Source organism: Ochotona princeps, chromosome 23, assembly GCF_030435755.1.
Source record: "Ochotona princeps isolate mOchPri1 chromosome 23, mOchPri1.hap1, whole genome shotgun sequence".
Classification (NCBI taxonomy): Eukaryota; Metazoa; Chordata; class Mammalia; order Lagomorpha; family Ochotonidae; genus Ochotona; species Ochotona princeps.
Genome location: NC_080854.1, coordinates 7,067,869 through 7,090,064, shown reverse-complemented (window position 1 = coordinate 7,090,064; position 22,196 = coordinate 7,067,869). Strand labels below are relative to the sequence as shown.

Sequence of the window (22,196 nt, the reverse complement as noted above, 5' to 3'; positions counted from 1 at the left end):
TGGTTCTCTGGAGGTGTAATAGGTTTCTTCATTCTGATTTTAAATAGAAGAAAGTGTAGTGATGCTGTAATGAATATTAATAGTTACTCTTTGCCGTGAAACTCCAAATCAGGTTTTTTCGTTGATTATGTGGGAAGCTTTGCTTGAGTTTCAGGGACATGGGCCTTTGGGGATGAACAAGAAGACAGAAGAGATCTCTCTCTCTCTCTTCTGGCTCTCAAATAAAGGAAATCTTAATTTTTTTAATGTTTTTCATATGGAGTTAAGAACATGAAGATTGCTCCTGCGACGCGTTCAACTCCATCCACATGGGCAGTTAGCCGCTCTCTGGATATATTTTCTTATTTGATAATAAACCAAAGATTTGGTTGTAAATAAAGAGAGAGAGAGAGCATAGCGATACTTGCGTGTTCACCCTATCCTTCCCTTCTTGTTCCCATTTTTCTAATTTTTTACAATGACGTACTTTCAGTCTGGTTTATAATCATAATTTAAACCCGCCACCAAATAAATGATTCAACAAGTAATAATTAGAAAAACCACTGTTACTTTAAAAAAATTGTAAGAAAACCAACAACCAAATGAAATACCAGCTTCCCTGGGCTTTGCCAAGATACAGGGAGTTCAGTGGCAAACAGAGGATCACGGAATTGGTGTCTGACTGCCCCACGAAGGTGTTGTGAACAACGCAATGAAGAGACCTAGGGATGTGTCATTGTACCCTGCGTGATTTGTAGTTCACTGAGAAGGGTGCTGTCCCTCTGTCCTCCCTTGCTCTGTTCTAGAAAATGTCAGTGTGTTTGACTTTCCGAATGGTTCTCAAGACTCCGGTGTACGTTGCGGTACATCTAAAGGATTGAGTGCGCATTGTCTCACTCTCTTCGTGCTGCTCTTCTTCTTGTCTTGATCCTGTGATACACACAGACTTTTATGGATTTTTTGGCCTCGGAATCCTACAGACTTATTTTTATTGTCTTTATCCAAAACTTTTTCTGCTGCTTTTATTTTGCATCTTACCCACTTTTGTCTTTAAAGCAAAAACCAAGGGGGACCCAGCGTCATGACTCGGTAGCGAGGTCCTCAACTTGAACGCCTTGTAATTTTGGTTCCAGCGTAATGAATCAGTAGCTAAATCTTCTCCCTTACAAACTGGGGTCCCATATGGGCACTGCTCCCTGCTTGAGACCTAGGAAAGCAGTGGAGGATGACCCAAAGTCTTAGAACTCTGTACCTGCATGGGAGACCCAGAGGGTGCTCCTGGCTCCTGGCTCCTGGCTCCTGGCTCCCAGCTCCTGTCCTCAGATCTGGTCTGCTCTGGCTGTTACGGCCACTTGGGGAGTGAACTAGCAGATGGAAGATCTTTCTGTCTCTGTAAATCTGCTTTTCCAATAAGAATAAATAAATCTTTGGGGGAAAAAAATCAGGAAATCCATGTAATAATATTCTACTTGTAGGTTTGTTTTGTATCATACTTGTCAGTGCTCTGTACAGTGAAGTGATATTTCTTTTCCCTGTGCACCTTTTTCTTCCAACTCTAATGGTGGATTAAACAAATTTGCTGATAGGTAATCATCATAATATTTAGTCATCCTCTTCTTGAGTTAGAATTGTCAAATCAGATTCCATGTCCCATGCTTGATCTTAGCCAAAAGGTCAAGAAGCGATAGATTCCATGTCCTATAAGCATAATTTATGTTGTTTTCCTTAAGTGTAAATTTTCATGTCTACATTCCAGATCATCATCACTTTCCTGCTGATTGAGAATATATGTAGATTCCTCTTTGATTATTTTTTTTCTCTATTGGCTAATGACCACTCTGGAGGTTAGCATTTGGCACAGGAAGCTGATGTCACTTCTCGGGATATGCGCATGCCCTGTCGCAGTGCTTGGTTTGAGTGCCAGTTACTCTGCTTGCTAATGGCATCCTAAAGGCAACGGACGATGGCTCCAACAAGTGCTTGGGTCCCTGCCACCCACTTGGGACACATAGATTGAGTTTGGGCTTGTAACTTCAGCCTGGCCTACACTTGGGTTTTGCGGACAGTGTGGGGCCTGGCACCGTAGTGGGAAACTGAATGGAATTCCTGGCTCCTGGCTTTAACCTAGCTCAGCCCTCGCTGTTGCAGCTGTGTGCTGAATAAACCAGTGCATGGAATCTCTTCCTCTGTCTTCTGTCTTTTGAATGAAATGAAAAGTAAATTTTTGAAGTAATTACTGTATTTTGATTCTGTTTCTGTCAGAATTGTAATTGATACTTCTAGTTTTTGTTGTTGTTGTTGTTTTTACATCATTATTAGCGTGGCCATTCTTTGGAAACTATACTTTAAAACTTAAGTAGCTTTTAGCAGTTATATTAGAAGATAGGTTTATTTTTGTGTAAAAGTTCGGATATTTTCTTTTGAATTTTTTGAACAGATACTATATGTATGTGGACTCAAAATTTCTTGCACCGAAGTAAGTTTACTTTTTTTTAAAAGGTTTATTTGATTATTTAGAAGGCAGAGTTGCTGAGGTGACAAGGGCAGAGTGAGCTCATTTCCTGTAGTGCCGCAGTGGCCAGAGCTGGGCCAGCTGGGGGCCAGGAACTTGACCAGCTTTCCCACATGGGTGCAGGGGCCCGTATGGGCCACTTTTCCCTGCCTTTCCCAAGCACATCAGCATTGGACGTGGAGGAGCTGGGACTCAGACCTCTTCCCATATGAGATGCCAGCGCAGTAGGTTGGCAGCCCTACCCACTATGCCAATAAAATTGCTTTTTAAATTCCATTTTCCACAAACTTTTTGAAATACCCCTGTGAGGTTATTTAAATTTTTCATGAAGATTTGTTTTAAAATTTGTCATAAGTTTTATTAATAATGAACTTTGTTATTTGCTGTGACTTTCCTATTTTTTTTAAACTGTCAACATGTTCTGCCTGCTGGATTTTATTTTTAAGGTTTACTGCTAGACCACTAGTGGAAACTATATTCGAAAGGGGGATGGCTACGTGCTTTGCTTACGGGCAGACTGGAAGTGGAAAAACTCATGTAAGTAATGTATTCAGGTTACATCCTGGTGTGAGCTGCACTTTCTGTCTCTTACGGCTTATTTCCGAGATCTAAATCTCAAGACTTATTCCTGAATAATAGCTGTTATTCTTTATTCTCTTTAAAATACAGACTATGGGTGGTGACTTTTCAGGAAAGAATCAAGACTGTTCTAAAGGAATTTATGCATTAGCAGGTAATTTCCTTTTCATATAGTTTATAACATTCTTGGGTATTATTCCAGCAGCTATATGCTGTAGTCAGTATTTATGATATCATTTTTAGGTTTTCAAATGCTTACAAAAAACTGTTAGGTTTGGAGGACAGAAATCGTGACTATATGAGGGTACTTCACAAACTTCATGGAAAAATGCGTTTTATGACAAGACTAGGTATACATTTCAAACAACTTTTTTTTAAACATTGACTTCGTTTATTGGAAAGGCAGAGTTAGGGAGAAAGAGAGCTCCTCCATCCATCCTGTTTTACCTCACAGATGGCTGCAGCAGGCAGGGCCGCGGAAGGTCACAGCCGGAACTTCATCCTGTTTCCCACACTGGTGCACAGGGGCCCGAAGACACGACCCAGATCACGCTGTTTTCTCAGGCACATTAGTAGGAAGCTGGTTTGGAAGTGGAGCGTGGGATGCCAGTGTTAGGTGGCAGCTTAACCCGTTATGCCTCAATCCCAGCCCAAGGATAAAAATTTTGTGTCAAAATAAACACCATTTTATTCCATTTTCCATGAAACTTTTGAGCCCTCTATAGCTCTTTTTGTTAGTGTAGTCTGGTACATTGGTGGAGATTACTTTTAGTCATTTGGTAGCTAAGCTATAAAAAGGTTCCATTTGCTGTATTTGATGTGTCTTACAGTTTTCTGTATATGACGTTTTTTTACAGCTCGAGATGTCTTTTTAATGCTCAAGAAGCCGAACTATAAGAAGCTAGAACTTCAAGTATATGCAACCTTTTTTGAAATTTACAGTGGAAAGGTAAGGGGAAATTTTTAATTTTAGCTTTTGTAGTAAACTAGACAACAGCATAAAATGTGCCCACTTTTACTGCTTCTAAAGGGGATTCACTCAGTTGCATGTGGTTTGCAGCCCTCATGATGGCAAATGTTTTGTTTTACTCGCTTATTTGTGTGAAAGGCAGAGCAGCAAAGAGGGAGAGACAGAAAAAGAGGAGACAAGCAAGGTCCGGTCTGCCGACTCACACCCCAAGTGGCTGTGTGGCAGGGTCTGGGCAGGGCAGCGCCGGGGGCCGACACCTCCACCGAGTCTCCCGGAATGGGCCGCAGGTGCTCAGGTGGATGGGCTGTCTTCTCTGCCGTTCCAGACGCGTTCCAAGAAGCAGGATGGGAAACAGAGCGAGCGGGATTCGGGTAGCACTCTGACAAGCGGCCGGTCTCTGGCCGTGCCGTGACACTCACCCCACAGAGATGTTTTGTGTGTCTGGAATGTTATCTTAGAATTTATGTCGTGAGTTTGCTTTGTTAATGAGCCTTAAGATTCTTCAAGCTCATTAAGTGTTATTATTCTGATAATTATTTTTGTTTGTGAAATGTTTCCTCTGGTGATTGAGTCTAATTTGAATATGGCTTTTCACAGGTATTTGACCTGCTAAATAGGAAAACAAAATTAAGAGTTCTGGAAGATGGAAAGCAGCAGGTTCAGGTGGTAGGATTACAGGAACGTGAGGTCAAATGTGTTGAAGATGTTCTGAAACTCATTGACATAGGCAACAGCTGCAGGTAAATCTCATTTTGATTAAGAAAGGGAAGTTTCAATTTATTTTTATTATTACTTTTTTATTAGAAAATCAGATAGAGAGGAAGATCTTCCGTCCACTGATCCACTCCTCTCAGTGTGTCTGACTTTCCAATTAAATTTAAAAAAAACAAAAAGAAAAGAAAACAAAACAGATAAGTTCTTTAACATGGCTTGCATAGGTTGGAAGTAAAAATCATTATAGATTTTTGTGTTACGTATAGATTTGAGTGACATCTGTTGTATTGATACCATACCAGCTAATGTATTTCAAGTTTGTTGGGTGTGTGTGTATGTGTGTGTATTTTGAATCTGGCTATACCAAGCGTCTCTTCTGTATTTAGTGCTTAACATTAGCTAAATAGGGGGGGGAGGGTATGTTGCTTTTTATTCTAACACAACTATCATGCTTTGAACATGTAAATGAAAACCTTTGTGTATCAAGATGTCCTTGATTGCCTTGTAGAACATCTGGTCAAACATCTGCAAATGCGCATTCATCTCGGAGCCATGCAGTGTTCCAGATTATTCTGAGAAGGAAAGGAAAACTACATGGCAAATTTTCTCTCATTGACTTGGCTGGAAACGAAAGAGGAGCCGATACCTCCAGTGCGGACAGGCAAACGCGGCTTGAAGGTGCTGAAATTAATAAGAGCCTTTTAGCACTCAAGGTGAGGAGAACGCGTTCAGTTGTGAAAGATCTTGTACTGTTGACTTGAATTTCATTTATTCAAGTACAAAATAGTTGTTTTACCTTACAAAAAGAGTTTTAAAATTCAGTCACTTGCCCTTGACAGTTTTAGATTTTAGTCCACCTAGTTTTCATTTGCACACATTGTATTTCTTCCTTTACTAGGGAAAAAAAATATAAAACACAAGGTGAAAAAACACACACACACACACACACAATAATCCATTCTTTGCACTTATTTTTATTTGAAAGACGGAGCTACAGAGAGGAGAGATTGGGAGTGGTTCACTCCCCAGATGGCTTTAACAGCTGGATCTAAGCTGATCCAAAGGCAGGAGCCAGACCTTCTTCTGGGTCTTCCACATGGATGCAAGATCCCAAGGACTTGAGCCATCCTCCGCTGCCTTCCCAGGCCACAGCAGGGAGCTGGATGGGAAGTGGAGCAGCTTGAACATAAGTGGCATCCATATGGAATGCCAGTGCCATAAGTTGGGGCATAGCCCAGTATGCCACAGTGCTGCCTGCAAGTGCCATTTTCAAAATGTAATTGTTTCTAGTTAATCCTACTGCTTTTCACTTTTAAAAAGGTTTAGACAGTCATAATTTCCAGGATTATCCTTTGGAATTGTATAGTTGGTTTGTTATTCACTTTATTAGCATCTTAATATGTTGTAAAGCGGCTTTTCTATTTTCAGAATGACCAGACCTTCAGGGTTAAAAGTTATAGCAATAAAGTTGTTAAAATGTTCATTAGGATTTCTCTTGATGAAAAGAAAGTCTAATCTGTGAGGTTTGCTTGCCTATTTTGCAGGAGTGCATCCGAGCCTTAGGTAGAAATAAACCTCACACTCCTTTCCGGGCGAGTAAACTCACTCAGGTGTTAAGGGACTCCTTCATAGGTGAAAACTCCCGTACCTGCATGGTAAGTTTGTGCTTGTGGCTTTTGTTTGTTTCATTTTGATCCTGAAGAAAGAACTGCCTGGTATTTGTAGAAAGTCAAAGTGTCTTAATGGCAATAGCTTGATTTCCCTTTGTGAGGAATACAGTAGTGTTTTAAGATGCGGTGCCTTGTCCCTCTGGTAGAGGGTGATGTGGCAGCCACAGTGCGTGCCGCCACTAACTGGCTGTAAAGTGTGGGTGTCGGGAGACCCACAAGCTGCTTCCTTCTAGATGTTCATCGAACTTTTCTACTGGAGTTGATGATTTCCTCATGCCTTCAGACAGTTGCTATGTGTTAACCAGGCTTCATGTTTATTATCTGGTTGTGGGTATGAAATGGCAAGTTATGTTGCAAGTTCAGAAGAGCATCGTGAGAACCTTAAATGGCTGTTGTGGGGTTAGCAAGCTTTTTGTCAGTATTACTGTCTTGCTCATTTATGTTTTCTTAACTTCCAAATCTTCTTCCTAGATTGCCACAATCTCTCCAGGAATGGCATCCTGTGAAAATACTCTCAATACATTAAGATATGCAAATAGGTAGGAGAATTGTTTCTGAAGTCTGACATTTGAGGGACCCCGTATAGCACATAGCATCGTTTAATATCTTAACTGTGTTGTTCTTTCAATTTTTGGGGGAAAAAAAACCTTCGAATTAATCTAGGTAATATTTAGACTCATTTTTGTCCAATTCTAAAAATAAATGGAAATGTGTTTTAAAATTTAGGAAAAGATACAGAAATTTTTAGTAAAAGTGGTCTTTCTGTCCATTTCAGCAAGTTATATTTTATGATATTTTATTACATTTAAACCAAATAGAGTCTTCCTGCTGTATTAACACTCTCAGACAGGGGGTGGGAAGGCCTTTTTTCTATTAACAGCAATTTGAATATTTATAACTCACGGACCACTCAAAGTTATCAGCTGGTATAGACTGGTTGAATTTCCAAATCCTGCCTGCAGTTGCCTTGCGCAGACCAGACCAAATGCCTTGAGACCACAGAATGTTCTTTCCCCACCCCTCCAAGGGGAAGTGGGAACCCTGGGGCCAGTCAGCGTTCCTTCAGCTGTTCTGGCGTGTGCTCGCCGTTATTCCGGACACTGTGAAATGTTGCGTATCAGGAGTCTAGGTCTGAATAGGGCGTGAACGCGCAGTTCTTTGTGGTGTTCTTGTGTGACTTACTTCTGTTGCTCCTGGCATTAGAATTGATGGAGAGAAAGAAAATACATCACACACTAGCGAAGCTGTTTATTTCTTATACTCATGGAGTATCTTGGAATTGGGGTTATTTTGGAATTTGGTCTGTAGATTTGTTTTCCCCAGTGTTCATGTTTATATAGTTTTAAATTTCTATTTTCACATGTTAGCATTTGTGATTTTAATAGAGAGAGACAAAATTACTCTTTACAATGCATTTCTAGTGCGGAGATTTCCTTAATGTTTTTTCCTGTCTCTTTGTTTTAATAACGGAACTGTATTTTTATTAAAATGTGAAGTATATGTATATACAGAAAACTATCCAAACCGTAAGTGAATGGTAATGAATATTTGAATAGTCACAAGATGGGAAATTCCTGCCGTCACCTTGGGAGGTAAAGCCTTAGTCCCCCGGGTCCCCCAGCCTTGCTCATGCGTGTTCCTTCGTGAACACGCACTCTAACAGGACCCAGTCCATTCATCTCTGCCCCACAACCATTATTCTCACTTCTTTGGAGCATCTTTCTTTATTTCTTCTCCTTTTAAAACTGATTTTTTATTACCTGTGTATCTGTTCTTGAAAGACAAGAGAGCTATGTTTGGATTTAGCCTAAACTTAGCAAGACAGGCCTTTTAGTTCCTTATACTTCCTGCATTGCCTCAACAGAGCAGTCTCACAGATAGTAAGCACTGCTGGAAAGTATAAACCTTTTGTTAAAAACATGTAACATAGCTTCATTTTAAAAATTCAATTTCTTAAATTTTGAATTATAAACTTTTAGCTGAAAACTTGTGTTTTTTTGATTGTGGGGTTTTTCCATCATTAATGTCAAGCAAAGTGCTTATTTTTTTAATGTTTTCTGAGGAAGTGAAGGCTTATTAGTAGTAAAATATATTGAAGAATTAAAACATGCAAAAGCCCCTCTGTGTTTTGAAATTTCATTTTCAAAGAATTTCCCCATCATAAAAATGCCATTCGAGTTGACCGTCTCTGATCCAGAGTGCTTGGGCCCAGAAGCGCTTGAGGCGTCAATGTGTTTCAGATTTGGAACACTTACATACTTACATGTATGTAGTGAGATATCTTGGGTTTGGAACCCAGATATCAACATCCATTTATGTTGCATGTACACCCTATACACATAGCTTGGTGGTAATTGTATTTAGTATTTTTAGTGTACATGCACTTGAATTTTGTGACTCATCAGATGAGATCATATAAGGAACTTTCTGCTTGCGGCATCTGCTCCAAAAATTTTGGATTTCAGGGAGCTGGCACTGGGGCTCAATGGGCTGTCCTCCACCTTAAAGTGCCAGCACCCCAGGTGGGTGCTGGTTTGTGTCCCGGCTGTTTTAGTTTCCATCCAGCTCCCTTGTGGCCTGGAGTGGCAGTAGAGAATGGTCTATAATCTTGGGACCCTGCACCCATGTGGAAACCTGGAGGACGCTCCTGACTCCTTGCTTCAGATCAGCTTAGAAGATCTTTCTCTCTTTCTCTTCTTGTTTCTGGAAATATGCCTTTCCAATCAAAATAAATAAATGAATGGTTTTAAAAATTTTTGGGGGGGTGGATTTGAAGATATATTCATTTAAGTTTAATATATATGAATTGTTATGACTGGCTGTTATTGACCTATACAGAACGGAAATCCCATTTAGTCATTCTAAGAAGTAAGGAGAAAAGAATTTGGATAGTGTGTTATAATATTTAAGTAGCATAAGACTGGTTCTCAGTGAGGCCTCGTAAGCCGCATTCCTTACTGAGGTGAGGCCTTGGTTAAGATACTTCATTTCTCTGAATGGTATTCTCATCTTTAAAACGGAGATAATACTATAAGGTATTATTAGGATTTCATAATATAATGCCTAAAAATTACCAATCCTAATACCTGGCATACTTGGTAAATACCACCTGCTATTTTAAAATGCGATTGAGCCAGAAAGGACCTAGGGAATCATGTAGAAGGGGTGAGAAAAGTTATAGTCTGGTTAATTGTAACTGTGAGAGACGTTAGCAAAAACAGTTTTTTTTTTTTTTTAAGATTTATTTATTTTATTACAAAGTCAGATATACAGAGAGGAGGAGAGACAGAGAGGAAGATCTTCTGTCCGATGATTCACTCCCCAAGTGAGCCGCAATGGGCCGGTGCACGCCAATCTGAAGCCGGGAACCAGGAACCTCCTCCGGGTCTCCCACACGGGTGCAGGGTCCCAAGGCTTTGGGCCGTCCTCGACTGCTTTCCCAGGCCACAAGCAGGGAGCTGGATGGGAAGTGGAGCTGCCGGGATTAGAACCGGCACCCATATGGGATCCTGGGGCATTCAAGGCGAGGACTTTAGCTGCTAGGCCACGCCACCGGGCCCCGCAAAAACAGTTTTAATTCCATCGCTGAAGATTGTTCTTCATGGAGGTTCTTCGCCTGAATCACCAACCACAGAGAACTGAGTGACCAGGGATGCTGCATAGCTGATCCCATTCTAGGGTGTAGGACACAGATTAACTCAGTACATTGAATGTTTGAATAATTAGAACTTAATTCTCTCATGTCTTTTTTTGTTTGAGAAAGATTATAAAAATATTAGATTGATTAATGCTAATAAAATATTCATGAGCTAACCATGAGAGGACATTAGATCAAGACATTTCAGATTTAGATGGTAGCCTAGTTTAACTAATTTATTTCCTTCCTTCCTTTTTTCTCTGTCCCTCCCTCCCTTCATTCTTTTCTTCCTTCCTTCCTCTCTGACTTTCTTTCTTTCTTTCTTTCTGACTTTCTTTCTTTCTTTCTTTCTTTTTTTTTCTTCTAAGCAAGATTATGAGAGAGGGTCACAGTGTACCAGAAGGAAGGATTTAGGACAATAGGACAGAGGGATTCATAAATCTTCTTAAAGTTGATTCTCTGTAAGTTGGTATTCTGAATACATTGTCACATAATGTTGATGTAATTTTCTAAACAAAACTGCATACTAAATGAAAACATGCAATGTGGGTTGCTATGTTTACAAGAGCATTTTTCTTGTACTTTGTTGCTGTTTTGGTGCTGCAGAGTAAAGGAGTTTGGAATTAGTCCATCAGACATTCCCTTCTCACAGGGTACTGGCAGTCGCCCCGATCTCTCTCCTTCCTATGAGTATGACGACTTTTCTCCTTCGATTACCAGGTCTACTTCATTCTATCCATAAGATATTTGTTCTACTAGTTTCTTTTGAACTGTGCTGTATATAAACATTTCATTTACTTTTGTCCTAAGTCATTTGATTTTTCCTGTTCATTTCATTTGGCAGGTGGTGGTTGTAATGCATGGCCTACATTTTTATGTCCTTTATTAATTTATTTGCTTTAAAGTATTCATTTAAAATTCAGGCTTCCTGTTTCCCCTCATGTTTTTTAAGTATGATGTCACTTTTGCACAGTTATCTTTAAAAAATAAATTGTCTTGTTTAAAATGAAGAGTTTACCTTTGTTCACTATGCACTTACAGATTTCTTTGTCGGCAAGGAAAAAAATCGAAGATCTCTATGACTTTGAAAATGTACTCTTGCCCAGATGTTTAAATTTAAGTGTACTGAGTAAACACTTTTTTAAGTGATGGAATGTAAAATTTTTTCTCATACTTCTGTTAATTAGCGTTACTATGACCAGAAAGTAATGATCCATTTGTTGACCTCAATGTCAAAGAGTATTTTTACATGCTGCATCTATATAGTTTGCTGGTTACCATTTGTTATGTACAGTAATTATTTTTGAAATAGTTATAAAATTGGTGGAGTGGATTCCTAAAATTAAACAACCCAACCTCCCCTTTAAGGGTTTTGACACACGTTTCTGTTAAAATAGACATAAAGGTGACATCATCAATCATAGTATGCTAATTGAATTGTGTTTGTATTATTCAGTAGGTTGGTATGTTCGTGTTCTTTGGGAGTGTTTGTTGATGTCCGGTCCTTCCTGTATGTTTCTAGGGTGAAAGAACTGACTGTAGATCCCACTGCTGCTGGTGATGTCCGTCCAGTAATACATCACCCACCCAGCCAGATTGACGATGTCGAGGCCCAGTGGGGTGTGGGGAGTTCCCCTCAGAGAGATGATCTCAAGCTGCTCTGTGAACAAAATGTGAGTGATTTCCTATACCTGAGATTAATTCAGTCTTGGTTTATTTCGTGGTGACAGAGTTACTGATTTAGATTGAAGGTTATCATCATCTAAATCAAGAGTTAGCAAATGATAGCTTATGGACCATTCAACCAGTTTTACTAATAAAGTTTTGTTGAAACATAGCCATGATTACTCCTGTGTAGCACCCACACCAGTGAGAACAGGCTGTATAGCTCACAAGCTCAGAATGCACACTGAATGGTTCACTAACCTGATGCAAATGGTGGCTTTTCCAGAGGTAATGCCAGCATTAAAATTGGGGGATTTTAAAAAGCAAATTTAGGAATTTTTCTCTCAGGGCCAGAGCGATCACTCAACTGATCCTTCACTGTTTGGGGCTTGGGAGAGCAGTGGAGAGTGGCCCAGGGCCTTGGGACCCTACGCCTGTGTGGGGGACCCGAAGGGAACTCCTGGCTTCAGAGCAGCTGAGCTCCGACCATTGTGGCCATTGAGAGAATGAACCAGCAGATGGAAGTCTCTCCTTTTCTATATAAATCTCTCTAATAAAAGTAGTCAGATATTAAATACACACACACACATATATATGTGTGTATATATATATATATGTATGTATATATATATTTGAACTAAACTTTATGGAAGTAGTAGCACTTGTCTAATTTTGAAGCAAAGGAAAGAAATAGGATTTGGGGAAGTGGCCAGAAAAATAAGTAAAGGCGTAATATGAGAGAGAGTATGTGTGTGTTTATTCAAAGTATAGGGAGAATTTGATAAACTTCCAGCATGTCCTGTTCAAAAATAAGTACATGTTTTCCCAAAGAGAAAATTCTTACTAACTCAATTGCATAAAGCTTTACATAGAAAAGTTTTGTTTATTTTTATTTTTAAGGCAGATTTATAGAGAGAAGCAAAGAAAGGAAGAAAGATGTTCGATCTGGTGGTTCACGCCCCCAAACGGCCGATCTGAAGTCAGGAGCCAGGAGGTTTTTATGCGTCTCTCATCTAGATGCAAGGGCTCAAAAACTGAGCCATCTTCCATTGTTTTCCCAATCCATAAGCCAGGAGCTGGAGCAGAAATGGAGCAATTGGGACTAGAAATGGCACTCATTTGAGATGGACAAGCAAAGGATTGACCTGTTGAGCCACCTCACTGACCCCTATATAAACTTTCTTTTTTAAAAGATTTTTTAGTTTTTATTGCAAAGTCAGATATACAGAGAGGAGGAGATCACTTCTAGGCCTTTTGGCTAAAATCAAGTATATAGAGGAGGAGAGACAGAGAGGAAGATCTTCCGTTCGATGATTCACTCCCCAGGTGACTGCAATGGCCTGTGCTGCGCCGATCCGAAGCCGGGAGCCAGGAACTTCTTCCAGGTCTTCCACATGAGTGCAGGGTCCCAAGGCTTTGGGCCGTCCCTGACTGCTTTCCCAGGCCACAAGCAGGGAGCTGGATGGGAAGCAGGGTCCTGCTGGGATTAGAACCGGCGCCCACATGGGATCCGGTGTATTCAAGGCGAGGACTTAGCCACTAGGCCACGGGGCCGGGCCCTGTATAAACTTTCTTGATGAAAGAGTTAAATGTATACTTAAATGATTTAATGAAAATATGTGCATATGTTTAGAATCACATTTGTCTTTTAAAAAACTACTTGTTTTACAAAACAATTTTAAATAGGCTACATGGTTGTCTATGTCATCAGACACACTGGGAAGGAGACGTACTAAAAAAAATTAGACCAGAGAAATTTTGACTTGATGTTGGACCAAAATGAGAGCAGGTTGTGTACCTTCAGCCAACAATGTTCTGAGAAATACATCAGGCAGTTTCATTGTTGGGCCTGTGTGACAGAAGAGGTGCTTACACAAAGTACAGGCTGCGGAATAACCTGCTACACACATAGGCTGTATGCCTCAGTCAGCAGTAGTATGAGTGTGTGTGTGTGTGCGCGCACCTGTTGTCCCAAGAGCTGCGATGAACAAAACAGCTTGACGTTGAATCAGGTGCAAGAGTAGAGGTGGTAAACAGGAGGTGTGTAGCTGCTCCTGGCATGGCATAGCATACTGTTTCACACTGAGATTTCAGATAAATACAGAAGTTGAATAATGTTGAGAAATAGAAATCAATTAGCCAGTAATGTGATCAATATCAAATCTTATGTACTCTGCGTAATTGGATGTGTTTATTTTATGTAACTAGATGCACAGTAGGTTTATGCCAACATTATTATAAATATGAGGTATTGTACCACTATGTTAAAATGGCTACAGCCTGATAGGAATTTTTAAGCTCCATTTTATCTTAAGGGATCATCGTTTTGCATTGCAAGACTGTGGTGTGTGGGGTTTGATTTTCCTGTTTTATTTTTGGTAATGAAAAGGTGTTAACGACCGATTCAAATATCCATAAAAACTGGTAAGCAAATTGTGTACTGTAATTAGAAAATTCAGCTTGAGTAAGAGTTGAGACTCTCAGAACACTAAACATAGCCACAGTCATTAAAGACATCGTATTTGCACTTACTTTAAGTCATCCTTATCATTCAAGCTTCCTCAAATTCAAAGTGACATTGAAAAACTAATTGTATAACACTTGAAGTTTATGCTCGATGTCAGTGTTGTCCGCTTCTTATCTTAAGGAGGAAGAGGTGTCTCCACAGTTGTTTACTTTCCATGAAGCGGTCTCCCAAATGGTGGAAATGGAAGAACAGGTTGTGGAAGATCACAGAGCGGTGTTCCAGGTAAAGCAGCAAAGGACCTTCCTTCAGAATCTTGAGAAAATGAAATCTGGAGATTAGCTTTTACAGTTATCTTAGTGTCTTTAAGATACTTGTTTGTATATACGCGTGTGTGTGCTTAGAGGGCAAGAAAAAGGAGAATGATGGATGCGAATATTTCTTCTGTCTCAAGTTGAGAAGATGTGCTTCATTTGCAAAAACCTTTCTCCTTTGTTGTCAGCTGTTGAGTTTAGTTAAGAGCTGAACTTCTGCCCATGAGTTCTCTTTTCTTCAGTTTAGACCAGCTTATTTAATGCAATTAAAAAAAAAAAAAGAGGAGAAAAAGTGTTTTTTGGGACAGTTTAACAAGCCGGTCTTTAGGTGAGAGTGAACTTCTCTGACCGAACCAGCAAATGGAACATTCTGTGTCTCTCCTCTTCTCTCTAACCCTGCCTTTTTCAAATAAGTTTTAAAAACTACATCTTTGTTAACAACAACAACAAACAACAAAATCAGTAAATGAAAAGCCCGAGGCTCAGTGCAGGTCTCCCACGCGTGTGGCAGGGGCTGAGAGTGTGAGCCGTCCCTGCCGCCTCTGCTCCGCAGCACAAAGCTGGAACCAGAAGCGGGGCCTGCCTTGACCCCAGACACCCCAGGTGGGCAGCAGGTGCCTCAGGCAGCATGGTATCCCCTGTGCCAGTGCCAGTGCCCGCCCCAGTCTCACTCCTCTTCAAGTCCGTGCACTGTTCCTAGGACCAGTCTTCCTTTTGTTGGAATAGGGTTTTGAGGGCAGGCATTTAGCCCAACACTTGAGCGGCCAGCTAAGTGTCTACTCTCCATAGCTGAATGCCTGTGTTCAAATTCCAGCTCTGCCCGCAATTCCACCTTTTTTTTTAATTGTATACATTTTATTTTTTATAATTTTTACGTATTTGATTAGGGCGTGAAGAGTCAGGGGCTTTAGGAAAATGGGTGAGACCATTGTTTTCACATTCTCTTTGTTTCCTTCCTGTATCTGGGGGAGGAGAGAGATAAGGGGAGAAGCCACGCCCGGCTTCCCACCCATCCCAGGGTCATTGACGTGGGGCATGCTCTGAGGGTCCAGCACAAGTAGTTTCGATAGTTCAACAGTTCTGTACTGCTGCCGAGCTTGATACTCCAATCATGATGAAATCTCTCCAGACACCTTTGGCTGACACATTCCACCCTAGAGTCTCCATTTGCCCAGATATTCACTGCCAGCTCTTTGCTGGGGGGATGATTGATTTGTTCTGTCCTCCATCCTCTGTTATGGTATCAGGTATCCTCGGCAGGCTCCAGTGTACTGCCATATCCTCCATGTGCACCTGGATATGTTGTCCAATGCTCCATCTAAGCCACTGAGGAGGCCCAGCTCTGACACTTGCACTCCTTGATCCGACCATGGAACCTGCAATTTCCTCCGTGGTCAGAATATGAGTCCAGCGGTTCTGTTGGGGGAGTCACAAAGAAACTCCATTTGAGGCGATCCCAGACCTGGTTCTTGTGTGTGTTTGTCAGTACAGGGTCCGGTACAGTCCATTGCCCAAATTGGCCTATACTCACACTGTTAGTTGCAATTGCTGGGTCATTTGTCTCCAGCCCAGTCTTCTCTGCAAATTGATGAGTGTTGCAGTCCATGCTCATCGTGCCCACCACACACTCGGCCCCCGTGCAAACCAGTGGCAGCTGCAGCCTAGTCAGAGTGACCAACAAATAACCCCCACCAGGCCTGCCCCTTACCCTGGTTCCCGTGCTTGCCAGTATGTATAGCAGCCTGGTCCAGTCTGTCCCACATCCCATTCATCTCTCATACATGTCAGTGGGCATTGAAGCCTTGTTCAACCCAACCAGTCCCCCTATCAAGCCCACACTTGTGCTGGCGGGTGCTAATCTGTCTAACCATGCTTGTCCCAATCCTGGTTTTAATGCTCACCTGTCAGAGTGGCAACCCAAGACGGAAGTGCCCACTGTTTTCCTAATGGGCTCACTCCTACTCCTAGATCTTTCTCTGTCCAGGTGGTACTGCAGTTTAGATTGACAGAGTTCCCCCCGTGCCAGCATCTGCTAGCTGATGCTGCGGGAGAGGCCAACCAACCTTCACCCACTCTGGCTTATGCATGCATCAATAGGTACAGTTCACCCAGCCTGACTTGTCTCCGATCCAGATTACATGTAGGGCAACAGGTGTTGTAGCCCTGCTCAACATGGTCTGCCCCCAGTCCCAGCGCTCATGCTTGCCAGTGGGACTAGTGGCCCAACGGGAGAGCTCCCTGCAGCCTGCTACTAGTTCTGCCTCCTTCCCCCTGAGTGTCACATGTGCTGGTTGTGTGCTGCAGCCCTGTCTGGCATGGCCTGCCTCACTTTGGCATTTGCCAGTGGGTGCTATAGTCTGGCCTGACCCAGCCCATCCCCAGATCCAGCTCACGCTGGTGGGGATTACAGCCTAGCCAGCCCAGCCAGCCCCTAGTCCCAGCCCTAGTATGAACTGGCTGGTATTGCGGCCCAACCTGGCATGACCCACACACCATTCTGGCTCTCGGATTTGCCAGCAGGTGATATGAACTGGCTGAGCCTGGCTCGCCCCAGACCTGAGCCAAAGGAAAGCCTGTGGGTACCGTAGCCTGACCTGGTCTGAGCTGTTCCCTTTCTTGGTTCTTGCACTCACCTGCAGGGACTGTCCTGACAGAGGAGTTCCCCACGCTACTCCATCAGAACCTCTCCCAGTGCCAGATATCAGCGCACACCAACGAGTCCATGGGCCAGTCCTATGTGGTCCACCTCCTGTCCTGGCAAGAACAATAGTCTTTCCTGACTGGCCATCACCCATTCTGGTTCTTATTGTTGGGTACTACAGCCCAGCTAAGCCTGGTCCATACCCAGACACAGCTCACACATGGCTCAGCAGGGACAGGGATCTAGCCCAGCCCAGCCCATCCTGCAACCATCATGGTTCTGACAAACTCCAATGGGTACTGGAGTCTAGCCCAGTCTGGCACACCCCAGACCCAGTGCACACCCATGCAGAGGGAGACTGTAGCTATGTCCAGACCAAACCTCAGCCCACGCTCACCAGTGGGACCCACAACCCAGCCAAGGCACCTCCTTACTACCCAGTCAGACCTCTTCCCAGCCACAGATTTCGCGCATGCCAGTGGTTGCTGTACCTAGCTTGGCACAGTCTCTCTCCTGTCTTGGCCTTTGCCTTCGGATGTTGCAGCCTGGCCTGACCCAGCCAGCCCCTAGTCCTAACTCGCTGGTGGGTGCTGGTCCTGCTCAGTCTGCTCTCATCCCTGTCTCATGCAAACCAGTAGTTGTGGCAGCCTAGTCTAGCATGACCTGTACTCCATCCTGGTTTCTGCACTTACCAGTGGGCTGTGGTTTGCTCGGCCCTACCTGGTCTGCCCCCTTCCAAAACCAACTCACACACTTGCTGATGGATGGAGCTATCCTGCCAAGCTTGCCGAACACCCAGGCTGGTACCATGTGCTTATCAGAAGGAACTATGATTCACTAGGGGAGTTTCCCAGGTTCCCCCACTTGGACCACTCCCAGACCCAGTTCTCATACATGTCAATGGATGCTTGGCCCTTACCCAGCATAGCCTGCCCCATCCAGCCAGCCTTTGTATGAGCTGGTGCAGCCCATCCCACCCCACACCCTGTTTTAAGGTGCTCATGCAGGTGCTGCAGCCTGGACCTGTTCTACTTGTTCCCAGTTCCAGTACTGGTGAGCATCAGTGAATTCCATGGTCATGCTAGCTCAGCCCATCACCATTCCAACTCTCAAGCTAACTAGTAGGACTTGTAGTTTCATAGGGTTGGGCCTGCATATTCCCCCACAGAATCCACCCCAGACCTGGTTCTCTTGCATGCTGGTTGATGTCATGGCCCAGTCAAATGTGACCCATCCACTGATCTGACCATAACTGTCAGGTACTGAGATCCAACCCTGCCAGACAGGCCCCCAGCCATAGCTTGCATATAAGCTGGCGTGTGGTGGTCAGCCATGTTCCATGCTAACAAGCCCAACCGAGGACTGTCTTGTGGGCTGGTGTATCATTCTGACCAATAAAGATCTTAACGTCTGTTCTCTCCCCTCGCTTACCTGCAAGTACAATGGCCCTGTCATTGGGTATCCCTCAGGATTCATTTCTCACCTATATGTACAGTGGCCTTATCCATGATGTTCCTAGACAGTAATACCATACCCCCAATACCCCTAAGCTTGCCACTAGGCAGCCAGCAGGCAAAGCCCAGCGCCAGTTGGCACTCTGGCCGCCCAGAAGCCCAGGACCTGCCCCCCCCCCAACTCTAGCAACAGTGGATGGGGAGCTGTGATCCCCAGCAGGAAAGCTGGCCCGGCATGGGTTCCCCCAGCCACAGCCACGTGGCTGTCCTCAACTGCTTTCCCAGGACACAGGCAGGGAGCTGGATGAGAAGTGGGGCTGCTGGGACTAGAACCAGCACCCATATGGGATCCTGGCAGGTTCAAAGCAAGGATCAAGCCTGTTACTCCACTTCTTTTTTTTTTTTTTTTTTTTTTTGTTACTCCACTTCTGATGCATTAGTGCATGCCCCGCAAAGCAGCAGATGATGGTTTACAAACTTGAGTTCCTGCCACCCACATGAAAGTTGTTGGCCTAGCCCAGCACTCGCTATTGTGGACACTTGGAGAGTGAACCAACAGATGGAAGATCTCTGTATGTCACTTGTATATCTTTCAAATAAAATGAAAAGAAACCTGAGTATTTTTGAAGAGCCAGTGTTCAGAATTTAGTCACCTCTTGGGCTAGGTGTTATTTCCAGACAACTTAGAAGCATACCTGTTTTTCCCTTATTTTAGGATTGATGTTAACGTTCTGAGACTGTCTCATTCATATTTATTGTTTAATTCATTCCCTTCCCCAAATCCCCACTCAGGATAGACTAGAGAAATGAAGTCATCATGCTTGACTCCTCCTATGTATTTGTATGAATTATCTCATAATTTACTGTCTGAGTAAATTGTTTTATGTCTGAATATTTAAGAGAATACCATCTTAAATACATTGGATTATCTGTAACAATTATAAATCGCTTACTGGACTATTGAATGTTCTTCAGGAATCGATCCGATGGCTGGAGGACGAAAAGGCTCTCCTCGAGATGACTGAAGAAGTGGACTACGACGTAGATTCATATGCTACACAACTCGAAGCAATTCTTGAGCAGAAGATAGACATATTAACTGAGCTGCGAGGTGATTCTTTCCACTCTGGTGAACTAGTATTTGAAATCTGCTTGGTGTTAGTCTGTGTATTAGTGGGAGGCTTTCATATCCCAAGACAACATGTTGACTGAAAATCGCTGGCATCTTTAGCACTGTCCCTCAAATTAGACAAACCAGCCGTTCTGTTCTGTAAAAATATGGAGTGTCACTTCCAGTTCGCTCTTATCATATTTTGTCTTTATCCTTTTGAGATGAAGACAGCTTACATTTGATTAAAGAGGAGGGATTTGAGAAGTTGTACATTTTTCTTTGCCCTCTCAGGTCTCTGATTTGGCCATCTGTCTGGGGCCAGGTCTATTCAGATGTGTCTGCCTTCGGTGCACCTGACATGTGTCTTCGTTATAAGTGGAACGATGAAGGGAAGCATGTGGCTTTGCTACACACCATGTATTTTTGGCTTTCTAACTGGCTTACCTATTTAGCTCAAGTGTTTGTTTCTTGTATGTGAATTTCTCAGGCACTGGCAAATTACTGGTCGTTTAGATGCCAGGAGGCATCTCCATGTATGTGTATACAGAGTGCACATGAAATCAGATTTAAATTGCCAGTTTTTAACAGTAAATAAACTGTTTACGTTTTTTAAGTCCTTCATAAGTTGGTTATACAAAATTATTTCTTAGGAAGCCATCAGTGGCTGTCTCCTTATATAGTACATGCTTTTCATATGCATGCCTTGATTTAAATTGGTCATTTTGCTAATCTGCAAGAATTCACAGCTTTTTTTATTTTATGTGCATTTTATTCAGGAGACCATACACACTCTAGTATGTTTTTCTTTGTAATATGTAACGTTTCACTTGACTCTCAGTTTTTTCAAATTCCCATAACTTTGAAGAAGTTTGCCTTCTAGATGGATAATTCAGCATCTTATTTTCACCATTTAGCAGAACATTAGAATAACAGTAGACATTTCCTTACATTTGTAAATTTTTAAACATCATTGCACATCTGAAAGCTGAAGGGAGTCAGGATTGTGGCTTTCTGTCCTCCTGTCTTCTGAGTAGGGAGCAGGTTTGGAAGCTTGGCATTATTTAAATTCTGAGCCAAGTCCTGTATGTTGTGCAGTGTTTGCCAACGTCCATGGTCTTCACCTGGTAGGTGACGGTGGCACCACACCAATGGTGATCAAAAATGTCTCTAGACATTCCCTTAGGAGGCAAAAACCACAAAGACTCAGTTTTCCCTTTGGACATGATTGTATGTATCCATAAACCTGTTTATATTCCAAAAGGAATTCGTAAAATAAATTAAGAGAGTTGACTTGATTATACTCAACACTGAACAATATATTGCATGTACTGCAATACTTACTCTCTTATTCTTTTCCTTTTCCAAGATAAAGTGAAATCTTTTCGTGCTGCCCTACAAGAAGAAGAACAAGCCAGCAAGCAAATCAACCCGAAGAGACCCCGTGCCCTTTAAGTTGGCCTTGCTGCTGAAGGACCCCCCAGCACCCTTAATACTGTAACGGACATGGTTTAGCTGTAAGGGCCATTTGAAAGTTTTAAGATTTTACGTGTCTGTGGAAAATGTCTTGTCCTTCACCTGAATGACATTTCAGTTTTGTGAACCACCTCCGCCTCCAGAATGCTTCTAGTCCAGGAGGCACAAACAAGAATTGGGATTGGTGAAGCATTACATTTCATTTACCCAGTAGTGGTTTGCTTTTGGAGATCCTTGCCAATTTCATTTGCTAAAGGAGGGAGTCGGGTTGTGGACTTGATCCAGAGGTGGCTGTTAGGGGAAGCCACAGTGTGTCCTTTGAACTCGGTTCAGTTTCCATAGCCAGACCGCGCAGTTGACCCTTAGCGTGCATGCATACCTCATCCGTGACTGTACATACTCCGCCACTCCTAGACAGCTGTGCTCACTCCTCCTGCTCTGTGCCTTGACCAGGGCTACGACCCCGAGTTGCTGAAGCACAGCCGAGAAAAATTACATTCCTTATCCATCATTGTAAATTACCGTTACTGTGTGTACATTTTTACTGTATTTGAGACATTTTTTGTGTGTGACTAGTTCATTTTGCAGGATGTGCCATATCATTGAACAGAACGTAAGTCTGTGACAGTGGACATAGCTGCTGAACCATTCCATCTTATATGTATAAAATCTGGAATTATGATTTTAAACCATATAACATGTGATTTTAATTTTCTTAGCCTTTTTCTTTGTAAAGAACTAAAATATAAACTAGTTGGTGTATAATAAAAAGCAACGAAATTCTGAGAAGAGTTTTATCTTAGGGTAATACATATATATGCAGTGTGTGTGCCAGTGTGGTATTGACAAGATGAATCGTGCAATTTGATCTTTACCAGTACCACTAACTTAAGTTGAAATGTTCATTAGCTCCCCAAAGTATGCCATTCAATGTACTGGTAAAAGAAGCTGGCTGAACTCTGACGTGTACTTTCAAGGTAGTCCATAACAGAGGTTAGCTTACGCCAAGGACA

The 22,196-nt window shown here is 42.4% G+C and overlaps 1 protein-coding gene across 3 annotated transcripts in view; it reads left to right on the top strand.

Annotated features, from left to right (window-relative positions):
- The window catches only part of KIF2A (kinesin family member 2A), a 61,966-nt gene extending 39,997 nt beyond the window's left edge, over positions 1–21,969 (top strand). For all 3 annotated transcript variants that reach the window (XM_058680009.1, XM_004583733.4, XM_004583732.4), the window contains 11 exons: positions 2,938–3,028; positions 3,161–3,224; positions 3,928–4,019; positions 4,638–4,780; positions 5,263–5,467; positions 6,299–6,409; positions 6,896–6,963; positions 11,584–11,734; positions 14,374–14,475; positions 19,575–19,710; positions 21,077–21,969. In XM_058680009.1, coding sequence (XP_058535992.1) covers positions 2,938–3,028; positions 3,161–3,224; positions 3,928–4,019; positions 4,638–4,780; positions 5,263–5,467; positions 6,299–6,409; positions 6,896–6,963; positions 11,584–11,734; positions 14,374–14,475; positions 19,575–19,710; positions 21,077–21,162 — 1,249 coding nt within the window. In that variant the 3' untranslated portion in view covers positions 21,163–21,969. The remainder of the gene's footprint in view (positions 1–2,937; positions 3,029–3,160; positions 3,225–3,927; positions 4,020–4,637; positions 4,781–5,262; positions 5,468–6,298; positions 6,410–6,895; positions 6,964–11,583; positions 11,735–14,373; positions 14,476–19,574; positions 19,711–21,076) is intronic.
- Positions 21,970–22,196: the final 227 nt, after the last annotated feature.